The following is a 27,273-nucleotide window of genomic DNA, read 5'->3' as shown; positions in this document are numbered from 1 at the left end:
TTGTTATGTAGTCTTTGAGAAGAGGATTCAGGGCTCCTCCATCACAGCTTGATGATTCAAGACTAACAGGGAGTATCATTGTGAAGAGAGTTGCAGATACCTCACATGTACAGGCAGCTCACATGAATGTTGATTACTCTCAATTTGTCTTGGCTAAAAGGAAATAAATGAGCTATAGAGCAAGTATGAGGAAGTAGTGGATGCCTACAATAAAGAGGTAAAGAAGAGAATTGAGCTTAAGAACAAGTTGATGGGTAGGTCAGCAGCACCAAGAATAACATACCCTTGCCTCCCCAGTTGAACCCTTCAAATCCACCCCCCTCATAAAAATACCAAATACACTCCATAGGCCACAGTACTACACTACTGAGGATTTTGAAGAAGAAAAGGGTAAATTGTGGGCCTTACATGTAGAGTTGGACTCAAAATATGAAGATAAACTAAGAAAATCTCTCGCATACTTGGGGGACAAAGTTGAATGGCCACTAATTCATGATCAATTGGCTAGGGTGATTAGTATCTGGGAGGAATTGAAAGAAAATGATGATGCTTTAAAGCCTATCATAAATAAATGGGTGAGAAGGGAGAAATAAATGACATTTTTGTGTTTCGAGTTCATAAATAATTCTTATGATCAAATTGAAAAAATCTTTGATATTGTTTCTAATCTTGCTAATTTTGACAATAAAAAGATTCATTTACAGAGAATAATAGTAGGCTACTTGAACAAGTACAAGAGCCAAAAATTTAGTTTGTTTCCTCATGCCCTAGATAAAAGAAATAATTTGAAAAGCAAAGATGAATGGGCGAAGGAACTTGATGATATTTTTTGTTTAAGGATGAATATAATTGTAAATGAAATAAGGGATGCATGGTGGGCTACCACAACAGAAGAAATGGTGAAGGCCCAAATATTCTTTTTTTCTTTAAAACAAGAATTTGTTGATATTGATAATGAGGCAGAGTATATCTTAAAAAGATAGAGGGATATTTTGCAATTCAATTGGCCAGATGACACACTGTTTGACAAGTGGATGGCAAAAATAGCTCTTGGTGAACAGTTTGATGAAGATGAAACTGACAGTGATGAGGTGTAGGGTGAGGAGATTCAAATCATTTACACTATGACTACTCGAGCCCAAAAGGAAGAAGAAGACAAGAATAATCAGTCACTTTCAATTGCAGGCCTAGGACCACAGGATGTTGATACAACTAAAGAAGAGAAAACGGTAGAAGTTACTCCCACCATATAGGATAAAGACGGTGAAAACCCATAGGTGGAGATTAATGTGCAATCATCAAAACAGTCTTCATCGTTGGCTAGCTTGGTAGTTGCATACAAAGAGAGATCAGAATAGCAGCCAAATCAACAACAATAAAGGATGTGACAGAAGTAGACCCACCAAAAGGAATGTTTTGATTTGGACATCTTCTGTTACCCACATTTTTGGCATCTTGTGATAGGTGTATGCAAATATTTCTTGTAAAGGACACCTGTCATTTTCTCTTAGCCTGAAGCTTGTTGCATCTCACACTATATAAGTGAGATTCCACGGCTAGAGAAGAGGCCCAATTTCTATTGTTTCTAGGTGATATACTTACTTAGTTTTTAGGCCCAAATGTTTGGAGTAAGTTTATGAAGTATTTTCTCTATTAGTTCCCTAGAATACATGAATATAGAATGATCTCTATGTTTCTTCCTAAGGTCATTTTGAGTCTACTGTAAATGTATACAATTTTCAAAGAAAATGAATACAAAATATGAGCTTTCCCCATATCAGTTCTTTCTGAATTTTGTCTCCTTTTGATTACTTGGTCATCTTGATATTGTATGAGTAAAGGCTTGTGCAATTGAATGCAATCACGTTAGGTTGTATATCTTTTCATCACTGCTATTAATTCAATGGATTAAGTAAAATCTTTGATGAATTTGATAAGGTTTCTACAATAGTAAGAAAGATTTTTGAATGATGAATTCTGATAAGAATTGCTGATAATATTTGTTGTAAGGAAACAAAGTAGATCAAAGGATTTGTAATAGACTCTGAGCCCTAATGGATTAGGCACTGGTCAAATTGATTCAGCTAGAAGAGAAATATGTCATAAATGGTGTTCAAATGCAAAATTATAATCAATTTTTCTTTTATTTCCTATAGATCTTCAAAGTTGGCCAGTACTTGTTTGCATGGAATGTTTTATCTTTAGTTAGCCACTATTGTTGAGAACACGTGTAGATCTATAGAAGAATTTTGGTCAAATCTGTTATGTGGGATGTGTTTATCAAACTGTCAAGAATTATGCATGTATTTGAGGATTTGAGATGAGAATTAGAATGAAACTAAAATAATTCTCATACAGTGTTTCCCAGTCTTGAATGATCCCTGGGTATACCCACCCTTGTTTTGCAAAGCCTAAAGAGTGGAAAACCACCTTTGGTTTTATTGAAGTTGGGTCCAAATGGTTTTCACACATAATTGTTAATAGGAATTGGCTAATCCTTAGATTATGTGAGTGATATCATTTTGGTTTTGGGAATCTTGTTGCTTATTAGTTATAAAACTCCAACAAAATGGCGACTCTACTGGGGAGTTGTCCAACACGTCTATGAAAAGTACTGTAGTTTCTTTGGTCCTATTTTGTACATGTGTCTCAAGTTATCTAAGTTTTTCCCATGGTTATAAGGGAATATTTTAGTGACAAACCTTGAGAATTTAAAGAGAGAATAGCTCAAGTACCACAGTGACACACTGATGTATCTACCCTATCCAAGTGTCTTATCTAACAAGCAAGAGTTGCATTCTTATGATCCCAGTGATTGGTCTATCTATGTCCAATATTTCTTTTTTTATTTGTGTGTTTTTTCCTTGGAGTTAGGAATAATTGTCATTGTTTATTTTCTCGAGAATAGGGTGGTGACTTAGTCAATGTTTTGAAGCTAGTGGTTATTTTAACAAAAGGTGAATATGGTTGACAAGAGAAAGAACACAAGAGCTTACATGAGAGCCAATCCTGATGTACCGATGTACACTAATTTACCCCAAGGTGGTAGGAAGAACCAAAACAAGAAAAGGATAGATCCGAATCCCACCTAGAAACCCAGAGGTAGTGTGTTCGTCAATTCCTAGTATCAACCAATATTAGGGAGAGAGTCTTCTTCACTCAATTCTGAATCTAAAACTGTAAGACTCTTAGGAGGCATTTTTCAGTACCCCATTACTAGATGAGAGAGTTTTTCAGGACAAAGATGTGTCCACAGTAAGAATTGTTTCACCAAGCCTAGATCTCATGGTAGATATGAACCGTAGGCTAGGATTTAGGAGTTCGTTTGATGATCCTTTTAATCTTAGAGCACCCCCATACATGGAGCCTAATCTTATAGATCTAGATGATCCTACTGATTCAGAGGCTACTTTTGTAGACCCTAAAGAAGTGCAATCTGGGATAGGAGTTCTGAAGAAATGGGTTGCTAAGGAAGAAGCTAAATGTATTTGTCTTGAAAAGGAGAAGGAGCAAGACACCTTGGATGCCATAATAGAAAGAGATGCTTTGCTAAGAAGGATGGCTACCTTGAAGGAGCAAAATAAAAAGTTAGAAGAAAAAACTATGACTCTCCTTAATGATGTTTTTGGAGATGTAGATACTTTGAGATCTAAGGTTTAAGAACAAGAAAAGCTCTTAAGCCAAAGACAAGGGCCTGTTATTACCCAAATCCAAACCTATAAACCTATTAAAGTAGACCCTGTAGAACCCACTATAAAAGCTACATATAAAGGGAAAGGCAAAGCCATAGTAATCCAAATAAATGAACCTCAAGCTCTACCAAGAAAATATGTAAACCCTCCCATGTCAAAATTAGATCTAGACCTGGAAAAAGCTAGAAAGGAGAAGGAAGATCTTGCAAAAGAACTTGAGAAGGTTGAAAATGAAGCTCAAGCCATGGAAACTAGGAGAAAAATCTAATTTTGCATTGGCTTCATGGCCAAATTTGTCTATCCCATCTATAACTCTTGCATCAGCTAGTGGTCTAATAATCTCAACTCATGGAATATCCCAATCTGCCCCTGCCTCATCATCCACCATTAGCACCCAAGTCCCCTTTGTCCAACATCAACAAACTCAAAATGTAGTTCCTCTAAACCAAGCTAACATAGTGAGTACCTCAAATGTTCCTGGTTTCTAGAAGAAACCTGTATACCTGGAAAAGTATAGACAAATATGATTTTATAGTGTCCCTGGTGCTCCACATCCCATATCGTTTGATTTAAGAGACAAAGTGGTTAAGTTTTCTGGGAATAATGTTGTTACTGGTGAAGAATATTTGAGAATTTTCATTGATATGTTAAATGATTATGAAGTTGAATATGAAGATATGGTAATGCAATTGTTTGTGCATTCACTAACTGAGGATGCGAGAGATTGGTTCAAAAGGCTACCTGATGACAGTATCACCTCATGGAGTGACTTGGAGAAATTATTTAAAGAGCATTATGGAGATAATACCAATGCTAGGTTCATGTTGAATGAATTTAATAGCATCAAGAAAAACCCAAATGAGTCCACATTTGACTTCAATGTAAGATTCCAGAAAGGTATGTACAAACTGTTTCAAGTTATGAGGTTGAACAAGGATGTTTGTCTCACAACATATTTCAATGATTTTGATAGCAAAATAGCTTATCAATTGAGGGATAAGGATCCCAAAACTTTAAGGGATGCCTATAAAGTTGCAGTAAATATAGAGAATAATAGGAAGGCATCTAGAAAACTAGGTAGGAGGGATGACCCAAAGCTTTTTAATCCCAGGAAGAATAAAAAAAGGGAGGGTGATGAAACTCCTATAGGAAGGAAGCTAGAAGAACCTAAAATAGGCTAGGTTTTGGAATTACTAAAGAAGATGAATCCTATTGGTTTCAATAAGCCAAATGTTGCTGAGAGAACCCTTGTGAATAATAGCAATTTCAATAGGCAACCTAGAATGCAAAATTACCCTTACACTACCCAGTGGAAAGATGGTAAGCCAGTCCCCAACCAAACACAAAATGTAAAAGATAAGGGTACCCAAGATCCCCTACAAAGGAACACTATAAATATGAATGATGATGTACCATGGTGCATTGTATGTCAATCACCTCATTCTTCTGATTATTGTGTTGTTGCTCAATCATTTGCCTCTGATCAAGGTGTGCAACTTGAAGAAGAAAATGAAGACAAAAGCCATGATGATATAAGTTGCAATATGGTAAGCATGTGTGATGATTTTATAGATTCTACCTCTGAAAAACTTGAAAATGATATTACCAATTAGAGAATTTCTTATCATTTACATCATCAGCAAGTGCTTTCAGATGATGAAGGTTATGATGAAAATAAGTATGTGTTACATCTTCTGATGTAGGTCACACAAGCTTAAGAATGCCCTCCAAAGAGGAGATTTATAGAATTACAGTAGAAATGATTTCCCAAGTCCATAGTAACTACAATTTGAGAAATAGAACAGTCAATAATGATTTAGGAAAGCCATCCAGTGTATTCATCAAAGATATCACCCATAAGATGAATGATGAAAATAAGAAAGTCAATATAGATATGCCTAAGATCAAAGACGAAAAGGTTAAGAAGTGGGAACCAAAAAAGAAGGTTCATTTTCAAACAAATGAAACAACAAAAGCAGTTATGCAACCAAAAAAATCAGGACCCAATATCATCAAGTAAACAATGGTGCTTGCTTATCAAAAGACTTCAACTCCAGGTATTCTTGTAAAACCCATTATTGTTGAACTTGTTGATATGATATCCATGTTGTCTCAAATAACTATAAAAGTGCCTTTGTCTGAACTTCTTAGAATTGAAGAGCATAAAAGCAATACTTTATCATGGTTGGGAGGGATAGGAAACAACAATACTATTGTAGAAAAAACTGTTATCCCACAAACCCCATTAGTAGTAGAGGATAGTGGTATCATATCCCAGATTCCCCAAATGTTTTTAGATGATTCCTTAGTGGCATTTATAGAAGATGTTGACCCATTTTTCCTTAGTTTGATCATAAAAGGGAAGACCCTAAAAAATTACATGATAGACTCAGGAGCTTCTAACACCATAATGCCTTTCAAATTAATGGAAGCCTTAGGGTTGAAAGTGGACACCAAGAAGGGCAGATGTAGAGGAATGGATGCTAGGGAAGTCCCAGTCATAGGTACCATAAATGCTTTACCATTCAAATTAGTTGCATATCCCGAAGTAGAGTTAACCATGTTAGTCCTTGTAGTGGATATACCTCTACACTATGGAATGTTTCTTTCTAAAAAATGGAGTGCTTCTATGGGGGGAATTTTACAATGTTACTTAACCTATGCTACTTTTCACATCGAGGATAAAGTTGTCAAGGTAAATAGAGAGCCAAGGGTCAGTCACATTTTAGTGAAAGAAATTGACAAAGATGCCACTTGTTTCTTAGATACTAGTGTAAATGCATTCAGAGCTGAACTGATTATTCAAGAAGTTAAGAATTTTCTTGTTGTAATTGAACATGAAGTTGAATGTTGTACGAACTCACCAATATTATGGACAATTTTTTTTGATAGGGCTAGTTCTAAAGAGGGTGCAAGGGTAGGGATAGCTTTTGTTTTCCCTAAGAAAAATACTTTTAGATACTCATTCACTTTAAAGTTTTCTTGCACAAATAATATAGTAGAGTATGAAGCCTTGTTGCTAGGATTGAAAGTTGCTACACATCATGGAAATAAGAAATTGCATTTCATAGGGGATTCTGAACTAGTTATCTCCTAGATAAAAGAAACCTATTCATCCAAGAACAAGAGATTGAAACAATATAGAAATGTAGTTTGGGATTAGATTGAATCTTTTGATGCATTTGGTATCTCATGGAGAGATAAGACTCAGAATAAGATGGTTGATTTATTAGAAAATGTAGCAATCAAACCTAAGGAGATATCATTTGCAGGGATCTCTCAAATTGAGGTACAAAATAGACCTTCAATACTTGATAACGTTGAAAATTGGCAAGTCTTTGAAGATGACAAGGACATTATAAATTTTTTTCTAAATGAAGATAGATACCAGGGTCAAGAAATGGATTGCAGTGATTTAATTGAAACAATAGATGGTAAGGAAACCATTTTTGGCCAAGAGATTATGCAATTGAAAACCAATAAGGTGCCTAAGGGGTTAGTGGTTTTGGAAAGTATTTTTGATAATCAGGACAGAGTAAAACTAGGAGTTAAGGACCCTAAGCCTTAGGAATTAGAAGAGATAAATCTTGGTACTAATGAAGCTCCCAAAAAAGTTTATATTGGCCAAAATCTACTTGCTAAAATTAGAAAACCATTGATTGACTTGCTTAGGAAGTATAGACATTTTTTGCATGGTCATATGATGACCTTAAGCCTTATAGGGAAGATTTGTTCCAACATGTCATACCACTAAAAGATAATGTAAAACCTTTCAGATAGAAACAAAGACCAATAAACCCTACCCTAGCTCCCAAAATGCAAGAAGAGTTGATGAAACTAAGGGATGGGGGGATAATCAAACCAATTAGACATTCCACCTAGGTTTCAAATTTGGTACCTATCAGAAAGAAAAATGGAGACATAAGATTATGTGTGGATTTTAGGAATTTGAACATTGCATCCTTGAAGGATAATTATGGATTACCAAATATGGAAGCCATGTTGCAGCAAGTAACTAGTTCTGAATTAATGTCCATGATGGATGGTTTCTTAGGGTACAATCAAGTTCTAGTAAAGGAAAATGAACAATTTAAGATAGCCTTCACAACCCCATGGGGTACCTATGTATATGTAAGGATGCCATTTGGCTTGATTAATGCAGGAGCTACTTTCCAAAGAGCTATGGATGTGGCATTTCATGATTATATCAAAAAATTTATGATTGTATACCAGGATGATCTTACAGCCTATTCCAAGAAGGCCGAGGATCACTGTAGGCATTTGGAGAAATTTTTTTTATCAAAGCTCTAGAATATGGAGTATCCTTGAACCCAAAGAAATATACATTTGGGGTGACAGAAGGAAAATTACTTGGACATATAGTGTCTAAAGATGGGGTGAAAATAGATCCTAAGAGAGTAGTAGCTATTGATAAAGTCCCCAAGCTAAAGAATGTAAAAGGAATTCAATCGTTCTTTGGCCAAGTTATTTTTCTTAGAAGGTTTGTTACCAATTTTGCTGAGATTAGTAGACCTATCTCAAAGATGCTCAAGAAGGGAGCTACTATAGATTGGAATGGTGAGCCTTCACAAGCATTCCAAGATATTAAAACTGCAATAAAAAATGCCCCGGTCCTCAGAACCCCAGATTATACAAAGCCTATGCATATTTTTTATTTTGCATCCTTTCACACTGTAGCCGTAGTCTTGTTGCAAAAAAATGAAGAAGGATATGAACAACCCATTGCTTTTTTCAGTAAGTCATTGCAACCTGGTGAATTGAAATATGAGATAAATGAAAAATAGGAAAATGCTTTAGTAAAGGTTGTAAAGGCTTTCATATGCTGCTTAGTAGGTGCTACTGTCATTGCATTTGTGCCTAGTGCTGCTGTGAAGGACATATTTTCTCAACATGAAGTATCAAGCAGAAGGTGTAGGTGGATTAACAGAATCCAAGAATTCAATATTGAAATACAGATAACCAAATTGGTTAGAGGTCAAGGTTTGGCTAAACTCATGGCTAAATCTAATTTGGATGCCAATCAAATAAATGTGGTAGTTGATGACCTCAGATTTGACTTATGTGACATGGATCATTGTCATTGGTACACTAATGTTATATATTACCTACAACACATGGAAGCTCCTCCCCATTTGCTTGAAAATGAAAAGAGGAATACTAAATTAAAAGCCATTAGATACATAATTGTCCAATGCATTTTATGGTGGAGAAATTTTGAGGGAGTTTTGCTGAAGTGTATTGATCAGGAAAAGGCAAAAGAAGTCTTAAATGAAATGCATGCTGGAGTGTGTGGAGGACACTATATGGCCAAGACTACTACACATAAAGTGATGAGGGATAGATTTTAGTGGCCCTCTCTTTTCAAGGATGCTCAAATTATGATTAGGAAATGTGACACTTGTTAGAGGTTTTCCGAAAAACTGAAATTCTTAGGTAACACTCCATTAAAGCCAGTGGAAGTCCAAGCACCTTTTCAACAATGGGGTATGGATTTCATAGGAGAGATTTACCCCAAGTCTAGCACTGGCTATTCTTGGATTCTAGTGGCTATTGATTACTTTACCAAATGGGTAGAGGCTATCCCCATAAGAAATGCAACAAATAAAGTTGTCAATAATTTCCTACTAAATAATATTATCTCTAGATTTGGTTGTCCTCAAAAGATTGTAACAGACAATGCGATGTGCTTCAGGTCTGAGGAATTCATCAATTTTTGTGATAAATATGGAATAAAAAGATCATTATCTTCTCCTTATCATCCAAAAGGAAATGGAAAAGCTGAATCCACAAATAAGAACCTGTTAAAAGTTATTAAGAGAACCTTGGATGATAACAAGAAAGCATGGGATTCCAAGTTACAGTTAGTAGTATGGGCTGACAGGGTAATTGTGAAGAAAGCCATTAGTGTAGCTCCATTTGATATAATGTATGGAATTCAAGAAAGAATTACTTAGAACAACCTAGTAGGTTTGTATAACTACATTCAAATGTATGATGAGGATATCATTGATGATATGTAGGAAAGATTGGATGAACTAGTTGGGCTAGCTAAGACCAGGAAAGAAGCATCAATTAGAAACCAAAAGTTGCAACTATAGGTTAAAGCACTCTATGATAAGAGGATAGTAAGCAAGAAATTTGAAAGAGGAGATTTGGTCCTTATGTGGACTATGAGGATAGAAGATAAAGGAAAACATGGAAAGTTTGATCCCATATTGTTAGGTCCCTATCTGATTGAAAAAACACGGGGAGAAGATTCTTATATTATCAGAGGTCTATCAGGCAACATTCTTAAACTACCAATTCATGGATAGTTCTTGAAGAGGTATTTTTTTTGAAAAATACTTATTTTCTCCATGAGCAGTAGTCTAGGTTTCCTTGTACATTCTGTATAATCTTTCTGTCTTCTGTACAGTCCCTGTATATTCTTCTGTTATGTGTTCTTGCTCTCTCTAAGTTGTCATTTTAAAGCTCAGGTGTGTGGTTTTCTTCTCCCAAAAATTTTGAGCCCTCACTTGAATCCAGAGGATTCAATGTCCCTAGATAGAGCCACTATTGGTTTGAATTTTCACATTATAAAATTCATTTGTCTAGGTATAGAAAATTCAGATTGTATCCATTAATGGTGAATAGGGTTTCTAGCTAAGTCATCCTTTTGTTAGCCTTTGAAAATTTTTGTGAAAACCCTACGTCTCATTCCGTTTAAAAATTTTCAGGAGCAAATTTTTGAAAAATCAACTTGGGCAAATTTTCTGTTTTCTTTTTATTTTTTCGCACTTTTGAGTTACCTTTCCTCTCAGATTCATAACCATCCGATTTGAATAGATCTACCATTTTCATTAAATCACTATAAGAACATGAGCACTTTTTATGTATAGCGAAGTAGTGAGTGCCAAAAATTTATAAAATGAGACCACAAAATGAAGATATGGTGGTCAGAGATTTGTCTTCTGGCTGACTTTTCAGTCATGTACACCTTGCAAGTATTGTCAAAATAGGAAAAGGGACCCAGTAAAAGTAGTTAGAAGTTGACATCGAAATGAGGGTCTTTATGATGCCTCGCTACCTCACTATCAAAAAAACTAAGCATCTTGCCATTAGCAAAGTAGTGAGATGTCGTGAAATCAAAGACATAGTGGCCTCAAAGTTTCTCAGTAACCATGGTCTATCCAAGTGGCATGACAAACAATAACTACTATTGTCAGAAGCAGTTAGTAAGAGCGATGGTGATTTGATGGGTTATTATATTTCATGGCACTGAGTTTTATTAAAGTTATTGGAGCTCGCTACCTCGCTATCAAAAAAATTTGACATCTCATCATTAGCAAAGTAGCGAGGTGCCATGAAATCAATAGTCGGTGGGACCTCAAGTAATGTGGATGGGTGACTAGGACTAAAGTAAGGTCATGTTAGGTGCTAGTAGGGCAAAATTTCCTACGTCATCAATACCCTGGACCCACGCCCCATTCATAAAGTATATAAGGGATCCTGATCGTTAGATCAAATTAAAATCAACAGTCCTCTCTATCTTGCTATGTAAAGTTGCAAGTTTTTCACTCTATGCGACATAGCAAGTATGGGACCTACCACTCTTCTGGGTACTTGGTGCAATTTCTCCACCTTTTATTTAGTCTAAAATCAACGATCATCATTGTCTTGCCATGAAGAGTTACTCAGACGATATGTATAGTGAGGTAGCGAATGAGGGCCCACCATTGTTCTTCTAAGCAGTACAGTAATATATCATCCACAAGATCAAGATCAAATCGATGGTTGTCGCTACTTCACTATGGCAAGGTGCTCATTCTTTATGTATAGCGAAGTAGTGAGCTATTAACACATATCCTCAATCGCCAGTGGGTCCAGAGAGAAGTGCCATCAAGGAAGGAGCTATGTATGTGGGCAATTTTCATTGGATCGATTGGCCAACTTGTCAAGTGCAATGCCAAGTTGTCTTTCTCCATATCCCATGATCGTAGGATTTTTAAAGATCAATGACATAGATTCAAATGCAAAAGTTGGTGCCACTCTATGTATTAATTAGACATGAAAAATTTGCATGTGAGGAAAAATAGAGTATAATACAGAAATTTTTATCAGTTTCACCTTATGCGAACAAAGATTTCAAGCCTTTCCTAAGCAAAAGCAATTACTAAAGAAGATCATGCTGAATTTTGGCAAGATTGTGAAGCAGTTTGTTCACAGAAAATTTGTAGAAATATAGAGGAAAATGAGGACAGAATTCAAGTAAGTAGTCTTACTATAATTTTTGTAAGTATCTCAGTTCTGTAAAGCATAATCAAACATGCCTCCAAAGAAGGGATTTTTAGGTCAAGTAAATTATTTGGATAGAAATGTACATGACGATTTGCTTGAGTTTCTTCCTGAGTCTACTGTAGAGATAGTGCAAGTTAAAAATTTGAGCTCATTAAACCCTAGGTTCAGGATAGTAGATGGATTATATGATAAGGGTAATTGGGTCCAGGATTCTCAAACCTCGCAAATTGGTTTAAATTTGTTCAAGAAATGGTTTGTAGAAAGGAAATTGTTTGCCCCAAATGCCAATATATGGAATTTTGACCTGGGAAAGCTAGTTGTTCCCAGTGTGTTTATGGATTATGACCTCATTGAGGCCGTGGTGAAGAGTTATGATCAATCCACTAGGGTAGTGAGAAAAGTAGATGGTGAAATTCTAATCACCATCAGTCTAGAAGAGATTAGGGAAATTTTTTGTTTGGGATCTCTCACTAGGTATCATGTGCCCATTAATTTGATAGATTTAGAAAAAGAATATATGTTAAAGAAGGATGTAGTTAAACAAGGTGCACAGAAGGCCCACATTGGAAGAATTGAAACCCTACCAACAATAACATCATCCTCTAAAGAACCTTTCAAGAAAGCATGCTTCAATGCCAGGGCAGTAGAGATATACAGGACCTTGTGCAGAGTTTTTGGAGAGGGTGAAGAACATTTTATGCCCATGTGTTTCATGTATATGATTACTCAAATCTCCTCTTTTAGTGTGGATATAATTTTTGATTTTTCTTCTTACCTGGCTAATGAGATTCATAGTGGATTGGTTGGGATTGCAAAGGGTAAGGTGGAGAAGGTTTCGGGCCAATACTCCCTATTGATGCACATGTTTCTGTTTAAGGGGGCTACATACTTTGGTAAAGAAATGGTTCTAAACAGAGAACAAGAGGGGGAAGCACTGCCAGTTCAATTATGGAGTGCAGATATGACTATGGAAGTAAAAAATGCTAGTTTTGTTAGATTTGATAGGCACTTTGCCTCCAAACTGAGGTGCCTCATATTAAGAGACAATCCCAAGATTCCTAATGCACTAATGCACCTTGCTAGGCCTATGGACAAACCCCATAATCTAAAAGTTTCACATAATTGTGGAGATATCATCCCATATTCAGTTTCAATTGTTATCAAAATTTATGGATTCAAGGGAACACCCCATGTACTACCTTACTAGGTACCCTTAAAGGATGGAGTAGCTGAATTCTTGTGGCAGTTGAGAGGAGTAGAAGAAGCCTTTTTTCACAAAAGGGGAACAAGATCAATTTTTCCCACTTGTACAGTAGCCCACTAGTTTGTAATAACCAAGGAAGGGTGGGTCTTCCTCTACAATTTTTTGGATTAGTATAAAATGGCCATATCTCACTCTCAATTTTTAGATGTAGAAGGTTTCTTTAATTCGGCTCTTAGGCATAGGATCAAGCTTCCACTAATTGAGCATGAATTTTATTTCCCTGAAGATGTAATAAGGAATGAGTACTCTGTACAAGGGCAAGAAACAAAGAAAGAAAAATGGAGAGTCTACTCAAAAGTTTTGGATTTTATTAATTGTTTTGACAAAGATTACAGCCCTCTTAGTAATGTTGTAACTGCTATAGATAGAATAAATAAGCTTATGAGTACATTCCCCAAAATGATGGAGGTAATGAATGAGAAGAAGCAACATTTCATTGATTCTTTTTTGAATAAAGCCAAGGAAATGATGAGAAGATTAGGTTTCGATCCCAATATAGGGGCAGGCCCACTAGTTGTGCAAGGGAGGTCAGGATATACTGTCATTCAGGATCAAAGGTCCATTATGGATAAAGGAAAATATATAGTTGAATCTACTACTATTATTTTTGAAGAAAGGCCTCCTAAACCTTCTCCCAAGAGGAGAAAGATAATAAGGGAAGAGGAACCACAGTATGAGAGTTACTCACCTTCCCAAACCCCCATGAGAATTGAGGACGAGTAGCTCACTGATGAGAAAATTGAACAAATGGGATCACAAGGGGGAGTTTTTCTTACCCAAGCATTGATTGATGAAGGGAACCCTTAGGAGCCTCCTATGCCAAGTTTTGAGTTAACTATAGTAGATTTCAGGGGAAGGGAATTAGACCCTATTTTGGAACAAGCCAGTCATCAATTTTTGTTTGATGACAATTTTCTAAGGTCTAGGGCTTTCCATCAGTTTGTTTGGAGGGAAAACATGCACATTTTTGAGGAACGATATAAAACTCTGAAAGTAGAGCATCCAGAAATGGATGAAGCCTCCATTCAAAGTCAAATAAAGGAACAAGTGATTCAAGAGTTCCATAACATAACCCCTGAAGAAGGGAGATAGATGGTAAAGGATGCAAATATTTTATTATTGCCCAATTGGGACATTGTTGATGCTTTAATTTTCAATTCTATGTCAAATAATTTGGAATTGCAAGATCCAAATAAAAAGGAGTTCTTGGGAACTACATTCAGTAATAACCAAGCTGCTCTTGTTATGTGTTCATTGAGAAGAGGATCTAGGGCTGCTCCATCACATCCTGATGATTTAGGACTAATAGGGAGTAGCATTGTGAGGAGAGTTGCAAATACCTCACATGTGCAGGCAGCTCACATGAATGAAGATTACTCTGAATTTTCCTTGGCTATTGCAGAGAGGGAAGAAAAGGAAATGACTAAGCTACAAAGAAAGTATGAGGTAGTTGTGGATGCCTACAATAAAAAGGTAAAGAAGAGAATTGAGCTTGAGAACAAGCTAATGGGTAGGTCAGTAGCACCAAGAATAACATACGCTCGCCCCCCCAATTGAACCCTTCAAATCCACCCCCCTCATAGAAATACTAGATACACCCCAAAGGCCATAGTACTACACTACTAAGGATTTTGAAGAAGAAAATGGTGAACTATGGGCCTTACATGTAGAGTTGGAGTCAAAATATGAAGATAAACTAAGAAAAGCTCTCACATATTTGGGGGACACAGTTGAATGGCCACTAATTCATGATCAGTTGGCCAGGGTGATTAGTATGTGGGAGGAGTTGAAAGAAAATGATGAGGCTTTAAAGCCTATTGTAAATAAATGGGTGAGAAGGGAGAAAGAAATGACATTTTTGTGTTTCTGTGTCATAAATAATTCTTATGATCAAATTGAAAAAACCTTTGATATTGTTTCTAATCTTGCTAATTTTGACAATAAAAGGATTCATTTATAGAGAATAATAGTAGGCTACTTGAACAAGTACAAGAGCGAGAAATTCAGTCTGTTTCCTCGTGCCCTAGATAAAAGAAATAATTTGAAAAGCAAAGATGAATTGGCGAAGGAACTTGATGATATTTTTTGTTTAAGGATGAATAGAATTGTAAATGAAATAGGGCATGCATGGTGGGCTACCACAATGAAAGAAATGGTGAAGGCCCAAGTATTCTTTGATTCTTTAAAACATGAATTTGATTATATTGATAATGAGGCTAAGTATATATTAAAAAGACAGAGGGATATTTTGCAATTCAATTGGCCAAATGACACACTGTTTGACAAGTGGATGGCAGAAATAGCTCCTAGTGAATAGTTTGATGAAGATGAAACTGAAAGTGATGAGGTGCAGGGTGAGGAGATCCAAATCATTGACACTGTCACTACTTAGGCCCAACTAGAAGAAGAAGACAAGAATAATCAATCACTTTCAATTGCAGGCTCGGGACCACAGGATGTTGATACAATTGAAGAAGAGAAAAAGGTAGAAGTTACTCCCACCATATAGGATAAAGACAATGAAAACCCATAGGTGGAGATTAATGTGCAATCATCAGAACAATCTTCATCGTTGGCTAGCTTTGCATTTGCATACAAAGAGAGATCAGAATAGCAGCCAAATCAACAACAATAAAGGATGTGATAGAAGTGGACCCACCAAAAGGAATGTTTTGATTTGGACATCTTTTGTTACCCACATTTTTGTCATCTTGTGATAGAAGTATGTAAATATTTCTTGTAAAGGACACCTGTCATTTTCTCTTAGCCTGAAGCTTGTTGCATCTCACACTATATAAGTGAGATTCTAGTGTTAGAATCTGATAAGATTAATAACCCAGAAAACTAGTGCAAAGAGTAAATATCTAAACTATGAATGCAAATTATACAAAATTAAAATAGCATCATAGAGTTAGTCTCCAAGAGAGTAATGCAAATGCTAGAAGAAAAATAGCATTGAGAGGATGCAAAAACAAGAGATGCAAATACAAGCCAGGTAGCATGCTTATATAGGCTAGGAAGAGGGAGGAGGTGGAAACACCAACCAATGAGGAGCAACCATCTATCAGACTAAAGATAGCAAAGTATCTTCCCAAGATAGCTAATGGATGCTCACATGTAGGAAGGTGACACCTCACAACCATTCACCTAGTAAGACATGCTTTATTAACCTAAGCAAGATTGTTAAAAGTGTAGGAAAAACTTAGGAAAATAGGAAAAATAAAAAACTACACTAGCACCCCCCCATAAGCGAAGCTTAGGTGGATGCTAACCTAGCAAAGCTATGAAAGCAGGAAAATGGGTCTCGGCAACAAGGCCTGATCAGGTACCCAATACAAGAAAAAGAAGTAGATGAAGGAAACTAAACCTCCAATCTAGGAAATGTCCCAAAGAGAGGAACAAAAAGAGCATGAAGCATCTTCGAAGCATGAAGCATCTTCGAAGCATGAAGCTGCAAACACTGTCAGAAGAAACTACTGGAACCCCCATTGAAATAGTGCATGACCAGGTAGAGAAGACAAAGTCTGAAGAGTTGATCAATCGAAGAGGTGACCTCCAAAGGTAGGAATGAATGAGTGTCTATATAGTAGATGAACCATCTCACCGAAATGCATAGGTACCTAGCCACTGCATCCACCTAGTACATAGGAACAAAAACTAAATATGTAGATCACTCAACCAAACCAAAGAAGCAATAGAGCCAACAGGTGAACCCCCCCATAATGCTGAATAGGGAGAGGGGTGACAGGAACACTGAAATGCAATGCCAAAAACATTTGCAAGAAGAAGAATCAGGAACACCAATAGTGCAATAGAAGTACAAGTACAGGATAAAGGGCGGTGTCACCGACACACTGCATGGGCTAATGTCGTGGAAGAAAAATTCACTTGACAAAGGTGGATGAGCACAAAATGGCAAAACATCATGACCCCCCATGACACTTTATAACTGAGTGCGAGTACAAAAAAACACAAGGTGTACAAGATCCCAGATATGCAAAAGTAGGCACTTTATCTTAGTGTGTTTACAGAAAAAGGAATGCAACAGAATAGAAGCATACAATGCTCAGAAGTCAGAAAGAAGAGTGAGCCAAAAGAACTAAAGAAGAGATTCTAGGACCCATAAAATCCAAGTAATCCGCCAGAGTGTGAAAGTGTAAAACTCAAAGGAGAAAGAACCTGGAGTAGAATCTGGATAAAAGACCTCTGCAACTGAATAACTCATAGAACCAGCTTTCCAACAATATCTGGCAAGCCCAGAAAAGAGTCTAAATGAGCGAGATATGGCTCTCGGAAGGCAAAATAGAACATTTAGCTTTGACTGCCAAAATAGGCAACCAAACTATAGAAAAATCAAAAAAACCTATACCATCATCTCCGTCTTAGAACCAGCTTTTCGATGCATTTTTTGGATCGAAAAAATACATCTGTATGCTCAAGTTACGGAAGAAAAACCGATAGGCCTCCTCATGAAGAGCATATGCTAAAAGTGAAACTTGGGCACAATAATCAAGGAAACAAATAGCACCACTATGATCTACTAAAAAAATCATGCACTTTCAAAAAAAGAATTGCCTCGATACAAGGTCGTATGAGAAAGTTATGATCCTCCAAAGTTTCCAAAATCAGAACTGTGCATAGTCACGGCTTAGAATCTGCAATTTCTGAAGAATTCATGCATGAAAATCAAAAAACAACTCCACTAGTGGATAGAGCACAAAAAAATAGCCAAGTTCTTAACAAGAATCATCAAAATCAGAGTCCGTATGAGCAAGAATGAGACATTTGAAAAATGCATTCAAATCTGCGACTGCCAATGGAGATGGGTATGGCTGTAGCTTTGCATGCTCGATTTTGAAAAATATAAAGCTTGCATGCAAAATCTAAAAGATACTCAAATGCTTTTTCGGTGCTGCAAACAAAACCTAGAAAGCATTTTCCTTGCTGATGTACAGAAGATGTTGTTGTAGTGTAAATCAAATGCCTTTAACAGTAAAAAAATGGCTCCAAAAATCAAAATCTGACCCCAGCAACAAAAATATGACATGCAAATGTTGGATCAGCTTCCTAAGTCCATCAATGGCATGCTAGAACCTGCAATACTGATTGAAAACTCCAAATATGCAAGTTGGTTGTCAGATTTGAGATTGAAACCCCAGAGAAAAATCGTTTTTGGCAAAACTTTTCTAATTCTCAGGATCATCCAAAGATGCAAGAGAAGAGCATACTTTGTTTTTCAAAAAACTACAATAAAGTTTATTTGCCGCCCCCCCCCCGAATCTCTCAAATATGGAAACTAAAATCTACTCTTGCACATAGAAAAGCTCTGATACCATGTTAGAATCTGATAAGATTAATAACCCAAAAAACTAGTGCAAAGAGTAAATATCTAAACCATGAATGCAAATGATACAAAATTAAAATAGCATCATAGAGTTAGTCTCCAAGAGAGTAATGCAAATACTAGAAGCAAAATAGCATTAAGAGGATGCAAAAACAAGAGATGCAAATACAAGCCAGGTAGCATGCTTATATAGGCTAGGAAGAGGGAGGAGGTGGCAACACCAACCAATGAGGAGCAACCATCTATCAAACTAAAGATAGCAAAGTATCTTCCCAAGATAGCTAATGGATGCTCACATGTAGGAAGGTGACACCTCACAACCATTCACCTAATAAGACATGCTTTATTAACCTAAGTGAGATTATTAAAAGTGTAGGAAAAACCTAGCAAAATAGGAAAAATAAAAAACTACACTAACATCTAGGGCTAGAGAAGAGGCTCGATTTCTATCGTTTTTAGGTGATATACTTAGTTAGTTTTTCGGTCCAAATGTTTGGAGCAAGTTTATGAAGTATTTTCTCTGTTAGTTCCTGAGAATACATGAATATAGAATGATCTTTGTGTTTCTTCCTAAGGTTATTCTAAGTCTACTATAAATGTATACAATTTTCAAAGAAAATGAATACAAATTATGAGTTGTCTCCATATCAGTTCTTTTTGAATTTTGTCTTCTTTTGATTACTTGGTCATCTTGATATTTTATGAGTAAAGGATTATTCAATTGAATGCAATCACGTTAGGTTGTATATATGTTCATCACTGCTATTAGTTCAATGGATTAAGTAAAAGCTTTGATCAATTTGATAAGGTTGCTACAGTAGTAAGAAGGATTTTTGAATGATGAATTCTAATAAGAATTGTTGATAATATTTTTTGTAAGGCAACAAAGTAGATCTAAGGATTTATAGTAGACTCTGAGCCCTAATGGATTAGGCACTAGCCAAATTGATTCAGCTGGAAGAGAAATATGTCATAAATGGTTTTCAAATGTAGAATTATAATCAATTTTACTTTTATTTCCTGTAGATCTTCAAAGTTCGCTAGTACTTGTTTGCATGGAATGTTTTAGCTTCAGTTAACCATTAGTGTTGAGAACACATGTAGATCTATAGAAGAATTTTGGCCAGATTTTTTATATGGGATGTGTTTATCAAATTGTCAAGAATTATGCATGTATTTGAGGATTTGAGATTAGAATCAGAATGAAACTAAAATAATTCTCATACAGTGTTTCCCAGTCTTGAATCATCCCTGGGTATACCCACCCTAGTTTTGCAGAGCCTAAAGAGTAGAAAACCACCTTTGGTTTTATTGAAGTTGGGTCCAAATGGTTTGCACACATAATTTTTAATAGGAATTGGCTAATCCTTAGATTGTGTGAGTGATATCATTTTGGTATTGAGCATCTTGTTGCTTAGTAGTTATAAAACTCCAATAGTTAACATAGGACAAACTAATAAATTTTTGATATTTTAGTATTTATGTCTTTAATTTCTAACAACTTTATCTTAACTCATTTTAAACTGATAGATACATTTAGAAAAATATCTAAAAGATAGAATAACAAATTCGGAAGTTAAAAGATGGTATTAAATGATTAAACTATTAAAGATAATTATATAAAGGTTAAATGAAGGATGACTTCATAGATCTCTATGTCTAGTAGGGAAGGACATTTAATTTTTTTTCAGAAATGGTCATTTGGGCCTTTTCCCTATCAATTTTTTTAAATTTTTTTTTCCAAATATTAAACATTAATAAATCACATTGCTTAGAAAACAACTCTTAAAATATATTATATTTTACTATCCAATTAAATCATAGAAAAATATTTTTACAAACTATAAAGCTAAAAATCTTACCTCAATGCATTATTTTTAAAATATAATTTAAAAATGATAGAGACAAAGAGTTAAACCATTAAATGATACAATAGTCCGTAGCCTACTCAAGTACTAATAACAATTAAAACCAACCAAAAAAATAATGTTAAAAAAAAATAAAACAAACAAACTTCAAGAATTTTCACAAGATATTTAACTTAATTTATGAATCACTAATCTTTTATTAAGTGAAAGAACTCACAGAAAATATTTACGTAATGAATTTATTTTATGAAATAATTTTTTAGTACCATTTACACATATTGACAAATATTTATATTATTTTTAATTAATTAACTAATGTTAGACTTTTTGATAAATCATATCATCATGCCAGTCCTTCTCACCATCTCACTTAAACACGTTCACATTCTTCTCTTCAACATTTTAGACAACTAAACATATGTGAAATAACTCCATTTTATCAAATCATTTATTCATGCTAGTATCTCACTCTAAATGCTATAAATGCATTCATCTCTTCATCATTTTAGACACTCAAAGATTCATAAAGAAATTTTATTTTATAAAACCATAGAGCTAATCTATTATCACTTTTACGTTATTTAAGGTTTAAATCTTTTTATAAGTTATATTATTTCATTATAAATTTCAATCTTAAATTTTATCCATCTCTTCTTTTTCTTCATGATAGAACATTAATTTAGACTATTATTAAATCCACTCTAACAATATTTCTAATTTTGAAAAACTATTATTTTATTAATATAAAATATTTACTATATCATTCCTTTAAGTGGAGGGTTAAAGATACATATTTCTTAATATTTATATTTCTATATTCACAATAAATATTTTAATGCATTATTTAGGTATTTTATTTATATTTCTTGATGTTTACTTATTTATTTATATAGTGGGCATAAATACACACAAATATAAAATTAATAGATGTATAGAACTTAGTTTATTTTTTGTGATATTCATGTTAGTCATAATAATGAATCCAATGATCAATTATCTCAAGTCTATTGATTTGAGTAGTGTTAACCTAACTCTACAATCTTACACACTAAACTTAGGCAACATATATGGTCTTGTTCTATGTACAAAGCTATAAATTTATGTGGACTTCCTAATATGATTTGTTATGTTTTCTTGATGTTCTACAAATTTCAAATATAAAAATTGATACTTTAAACAATTATCTTCTTGGAAAGTATCCAAGCTTCTGATCATGGACATAGTATGCATAAACACCATGTGACTCAAAATTGATGATCATGATTTGATTTAAATGTTCAAATAACATCAAATAACTGAAACACCATGCTAGATTCCAAATAAGATATAATTTCATCACAAAAATTACAATCACCTAAGCTCTAATTATAGGATTATTATGAATCACTCTCTTTCAAAGATTAAAATTAGATAATATTATTTAGATTACAAAATATATAAACAACTCAAACTTATAACCTACTAAGCAAAATGAGTGAACATGTCTCTTTCATAGATTAAAAATTAGACAATACCATTTAGTCTAACAAATATATAAACAATTCAAACCAATATCCTACTAAACAAACTGAGTGAGCACAATTAAATATAATACTCACAAATAATAGTTTCGTATTATAATAAAATAGTCAATACTAGTAGAACCTCAAGAACATTGTTTCTTCAAATTTAAACTGCACTATTCTACTTAATAGTGCAAGAAATTCCATTTCATACTCCACTTTCTTGATTATTCAATTTCTTCAATGTCCTACAAAAAACAAATATCAATTAGAACCATGAAAGAGAAATTATTTCATAAAAATAGAATAAATATTAAATATAAAAATAAGAGTTGTGTGTGGAGTAGGGGATTAAATCTTTGATATCAACACTATTTTAGGAAGTTCAGATTTTATTTATGATTTCAGAATTGAGGATTGTGAAGACAAAATGTAACAAGCATTGAATATGTCCAAGCTTTGTTGTGTGAAGGTTTGGTAGCCCTTTCTTAGAGAAGTCGTCTTCACTCTAGTTCTTGCCATTATGAAGCTTCCTTATTGTATTGATGCATGCATGGTTTATTGTATTGATATATTACCCAAAAAAAGTAAAAAACACTTACTTAAAAATTTGTACGAGATATTTAACTTGATAGATCCCTAGTCTTTCAATAATATAAAGACCCTGCAACAAATATTTACATAATCATTTATATTAATGTATTATGAAATAAAATTCTTGTTATCATTTATACAAATTCCAAAAACATAATTTCAATTTTAGTTAATTAAACAATATTCAACATAAAAAAAAGGTTTAGGCGGTCTATCTGACCTTGCCACCAATTTCCACGGGTTGTATATTCCTTGAAAGAAGGGTCCATAGATTGTTGCAACTGCTTTAGTGCCTTTTGTTCCTATAGAAAAAGTTGATTCAGTGTTGTAGTTAACATGCTACAAACATGCTACTAGCATAATTTTGAACTACTATAAGAATGCTACTAACATTATTGTGAATTATATATGACTTAACATCACATACTAAGACTTGATTAAATTGACTTTATTTTGTTGAAACTTGATTTTTTCATTAGCATATTTTATTTTATTTAAGCATATGTTATTTAAGAGTAGCCTATCAACCACTAGTTAAACATGCTACTAAGATGAATGTGAACCAGTAGAAGAATGAATGGTGAGAGTGTACCTCCAGTGGACCCTCGATTTTCTTATTGAAGTCGTTGAATAGCTCCTCAGGCCCTCCATAGTATACGGAAGAGCCTACGAAGCACTCTTCTCTGCTGTACACTTTACTGCCACGCCTTTCATATTTTCCTGTGTTTCTCCCAACGCCAAAACCAGTGATATTGAATAGACAATCAACAGGATAGTGCAACCAATAGAGAATCAACAGTACAGTTTACGTTGGTTGTATAAGACACTCACATTATACATCGTCTCCAAGTAAAACAATAATAATAATAAAGATGGTTTCTGAATACTACCTTGAGCACATTCTCGAACCCATTGGGTCTCATGGTTTTCTCCTTTCAGTTTATGCTTTTGTTTACTGGAAGCTTTACTTACACCTGAATGGGTACTCTGTTGTGCGAACATGAATCATTTATAATCAGAAAGCAACAAAAGATCCAACGAATTAAACCTTGTTTAGTCTGATAGATCTTTGTTATCTTCTCTAAGGCAAAGGCCATGTCTGCCCATGTATGACCATCAGATGAAAATGGATGGAGGGAAAACAATAATTGTTAACAAATATAATCCTTCAACAAATATATCCATAGAGATTTAAATTTTAATAACAAGAATAACAATGTTAGCATTTTACCAAAATATCATCTAATATGAATCATGAAATATGATCAAAGAATGTTGATAAAATATATTACTGAAGTCGGATTTGTGTAATAGTTAATCACTAGACTACACTCAGTCGTCCAACATGAGAACAATAGAGAGGTTAGATAGAGATAAAATGCTTAGTTGCAGGCGAGATCTAATTTTAAAAGAGGAGAGAAGAGTGAATACAACACGATGTCTACACATCACACTATATAAAGGATGTAACATCTGGTCCAAATGTCACACTCCTTGAATGCAAATCAAACCTAAACTTAAAAAAGAGAGGAGAGGGGATGTTACATGAGGTTGAAAGAAAAAGGATATTAATTGCAACATAAAAAATCAAGCTTAAATTATAAAATATAAATCTACAAAATACTATATGGTAAGAGCCAACTCCAACAAGGAACAAGGAACACAAGTGTAATGGAGGAAGAAATTAATCACACGGATTTTATAAAATAGTTAACCTAATACTCGTGGATAGTAAGAATATAAACATCTTATACCTTTTAGCTCTCTATCTTTCCGATTACAGATCACAAATTCATTCAAAACTTAATTCAAAAACTAATACACATTCAAATTCTGAAATCTAAAGATAAATCAAACATCTTTTGAAGTCAAATCTGTAAACTAAAAAATGAATAATAATATTTGTTCAATATTTAGACCTCTTACATCAAGGTTTTGAAAAACCAATATGATCTAAAATGTCGATTAAAGGTACTTATGAGTTAAAATCAGCTTTTAAAAAATGGATATGATCTAAAATGTTGACTAAAGGTATTTATGAGTTAAAATCAGTAGGTTACACTCTGTTATCTATCATCAGAATACTAGAAAGCTAAGAGACATAAAATGTTTAATTGTAGATGTGACCTAAATTTAAAAGAAAAGAAAAGAGTGGATGCAACATGATGCCAAAAGATGTGATTCTTTGTGAGGAATCACAGCCCTCTTCCTGTGAACTTAAGTAAAAATATGATGTCCAAAGATCACACTTTGTAAGGGACCTAACATGAGGTCTTGTAATCCTTTATCAGAACACTAAAATGTTTAACTGCAGACCAAAGTTAAAACTAAAAAGAATAGAGGAGAGAGGATGTAAGATGAGGATGAAATGAGAAGTTTGTTAATTACAGCAAATAAAACCAACCTTTAACTATAATAACATAAATCCACAAGATAATATACATCTTATATCATTTAGCTCTTTATTTGTCTGATTACAGATCACATTATGTGATCTAATGCTTGATTTACAAAATAATGTACAATCCAATTCAGAAATCTAGAAATAAGTCAAATATCATTGAAATAACACTATAGATCTTTAAAAATAACACTATAGATCTTTAAAAACAATAGAAATAGGTAAAAAAACAATAGAAACATTTGTGTAACAGTTAGATCTCCTACATCAATGAACTGTGAATATGATTCAAAAATGTTGATAAAAGATATTTATGAATTAAAATAGAAACTTTAAAAAATTTCAATAATAATACTGTTTTACAGCAGGTAAACGACACTGGTATTTTAATCTTGGGGTAATTGGGTACTGTAATGTCTCATAAAGAAAAACATTTGTTGAACCTCTAGTAGATGGACACTGTAAGAGAATACTCTTCATTGAAATGTCAAGTAGATGTGTAGACGTGATCTGAAATGTCCAGGAAAATACTGAAGAATCAAATTCAAAAACCTTATAATAATATTTTTTTTCACTCAAACGAAAAAAATGATTTCGCCAGAACGATGACATGGGTATGGTCAGTAAATACTGAGGAAACTGTTCAACTTTAAGTCATACATGAGAAAACAGCTCCCGATCTATTACAATCCAAAAATGTTCAAATATACGCAAATGTTGTTTGACTGCAGACATTAGTAGAAACATAAAATGAAACCAAAAGACTGCAATCAGGAAAATGAGTACCACCTTTATCTCAGGAGGAGGATGAATTGGGCAAGCTCCCGAGTATGAAGACACTGTTAGCATTGACAAAAAAATAGCACAAGGGCTCTGATCAAAGATTTCATTAATAGACCTCTTACTTTCTTTTCCATTAGGGTTTTCCATAGATAAGGCTCCGGAACTACCCTATTGGAAAATCCAATACAAGAACTTTAAAATCACAATGGCCAAAGAGCACCTCGAGCAGATTAATATATAGACATCGGTTTTCTCTGAACACAAATTAGTCCCAAAGTAAATACCATTAAACATCATAGACATGTTGCTTTTTAGTGGGAAATTATGTCCATCTATTACTTCAACATAATCACTTTGGAGGCATGGTGTATTTTCTTGTAGTGGGAATCTTCATTTAGTAGTGGAAAGAGAAGGCATAGGTTCAAATCTCATTAGAGGAAGGGATATATGTACACCATGGTTGTCATGTACTTGTCCACATACAATTTTAACATATGTTTGTAAAGAGACATCTAATTGTTCAAGATATAAGATCTTGTACAGCTTTCATTTTAACCTATATTTGTTAGGAGACACCTCACCACCTACCACTTTAACATATGTTTGTTAGCAAGCACCTCATTGTGCTAAATATATGGTCTTCTCTACCTAGCACGTAAACATATGTTTGTTAGGAGGTACCTCACTTAGGTTCAACACATATTCAGTATCTGAGGTTTACTTTATTTTTAATAGTGGTTGAGTGCTTCCATTGGAAAAAGAAAACTACCATTAGATATTTTTCTTTCACATTTCAAAATGTGTTAGCCCTTCATGAAATGTTGAGTCAATGGCATAACTTATATAAATTTAGGTAATTGGAAAGCTAAAAAGATAGTACACATTTTTAATTTAACATTGTAAACAATGCACTAGCCTCTTTCTTTTCAATTCTAAATAAATGGAAGAAATTATATGAGTTAAGGTATTAAGAAGGCTAAAAAATGTAAAAACTCAATATAACTAACATTCTTTTAGCACAAAAACTATGGCACAACTTATATCTGATATCTGTTAGCTCTTTATTTTTTTGATTATAAATCACATTATGTGATCTAAAGCTTAATTTACAAACCAATGTACAATTAAATTCAAAAATTTAGAAATACTGTTAGATATAGGTAACAAGATTATATGCATCTTATATCTTTTAGTTCTTTGTTTTTCTAATTATAGATCACATTATATGGTCTAAAGCTTGATTTACAAACTAATGCACAATCCAATTAGAAAATTTAGAAATAAGTTAACTATCATTGAAATATACCAAAGATCTTAAAAAACAATAGAAATAGATCTAACGAAAACAATAGAAATATTTGTTGAACAGTTAGATCTCCTACATTAATGAACTACGAATTTGATCCCAAAATGTTGATAAAAGATATTTATGAATTGAAATCCAGAAATATTAAAAAATTTAATAATAATATTTGTTTTACAGCAGGTAAACGACACTGGTATTTATTTTGATTTGGGGGTAACAGG

At 34.1% G+C, this 27,273-nt stretch overlaps 1 protein-coding gene across 1 annotated transcript; it reads right to left on the bottom strand.

Moving 5' to 3' along the window:
• Positions 1-22,054: 22,054 nt before the first annotated feature.
• Positions 22,055-25,885, bottom strand: LOC149535756 (uncharacterized). The gene is made up of 6 exons (XM_089807184.1): positions 25,753-25,885; positions 23,453-23,549; positions 23,155-23,282; positions 22,783-22,864; positions 22,571-22,632; positions 22,055-22,216 (listed from the first exon to the last, which is right to left on the bottom strand). The coding sequence occupies exons 1-5, from the start codon at positions 25,810-25,812 to the stop codon at positions 22,616-22,618; spliced, it is 384 nt and encodes a 127-aa protein (XP_089663310.1). The 5' UTR covers positions 25,813-25,885; the 3' UTR covers positions 22,055-22,216; positions 22,571-22,615.
• Positions 25,886-27,273: the final 1,388 nt, after the last annotated feature.

This window comes from Cupressus sempervirens, chromosome 10 (assembly GCF_028749045.1).
Source record: "Cupressus sempervirens isolate cs-2001-9-10 chromosome 10, ASM2874904v1, whole genome shotgun sequence".
Classification (NCBI taxonomy): Eukaryota; Viridiplantae; Streptophyta; class Pinopsida; order Cupressales; family Cupressaceae; genus Cupressus; species Cupressus sempervirens.
The sequence above is the reverse complement of the archived record's forward strand: the minus strand, read 5'-3'. Positions and strand labels throughout refer to the sequence as shown.

Excerpts from the sequence above, each read along its gene's own strand:
- LOC149535756 (XM_089807184.1), bottom strand. The coding sequence starts at position 25,812 with ATGCTAACAGTGTCTTCATACTCGGGAGCTTGCCCAATTCATCCTCCT. Across the intron at positions 23,550-25,752 it reads ATCCTCCTCCTGAGATAAAG|AGTACCCATTCAGGTGTAAG; the intron begins GTGGTACTCATT and ends TTCGCACAACAG. Across the intron at positions 22,865-23,154 it reads AAATCGAGGGTCCACTGGAG|GAACAAAAGGCACTAAAGCA; the intron begins GTACACTCTCAC and ends CTTTTTCTATAG.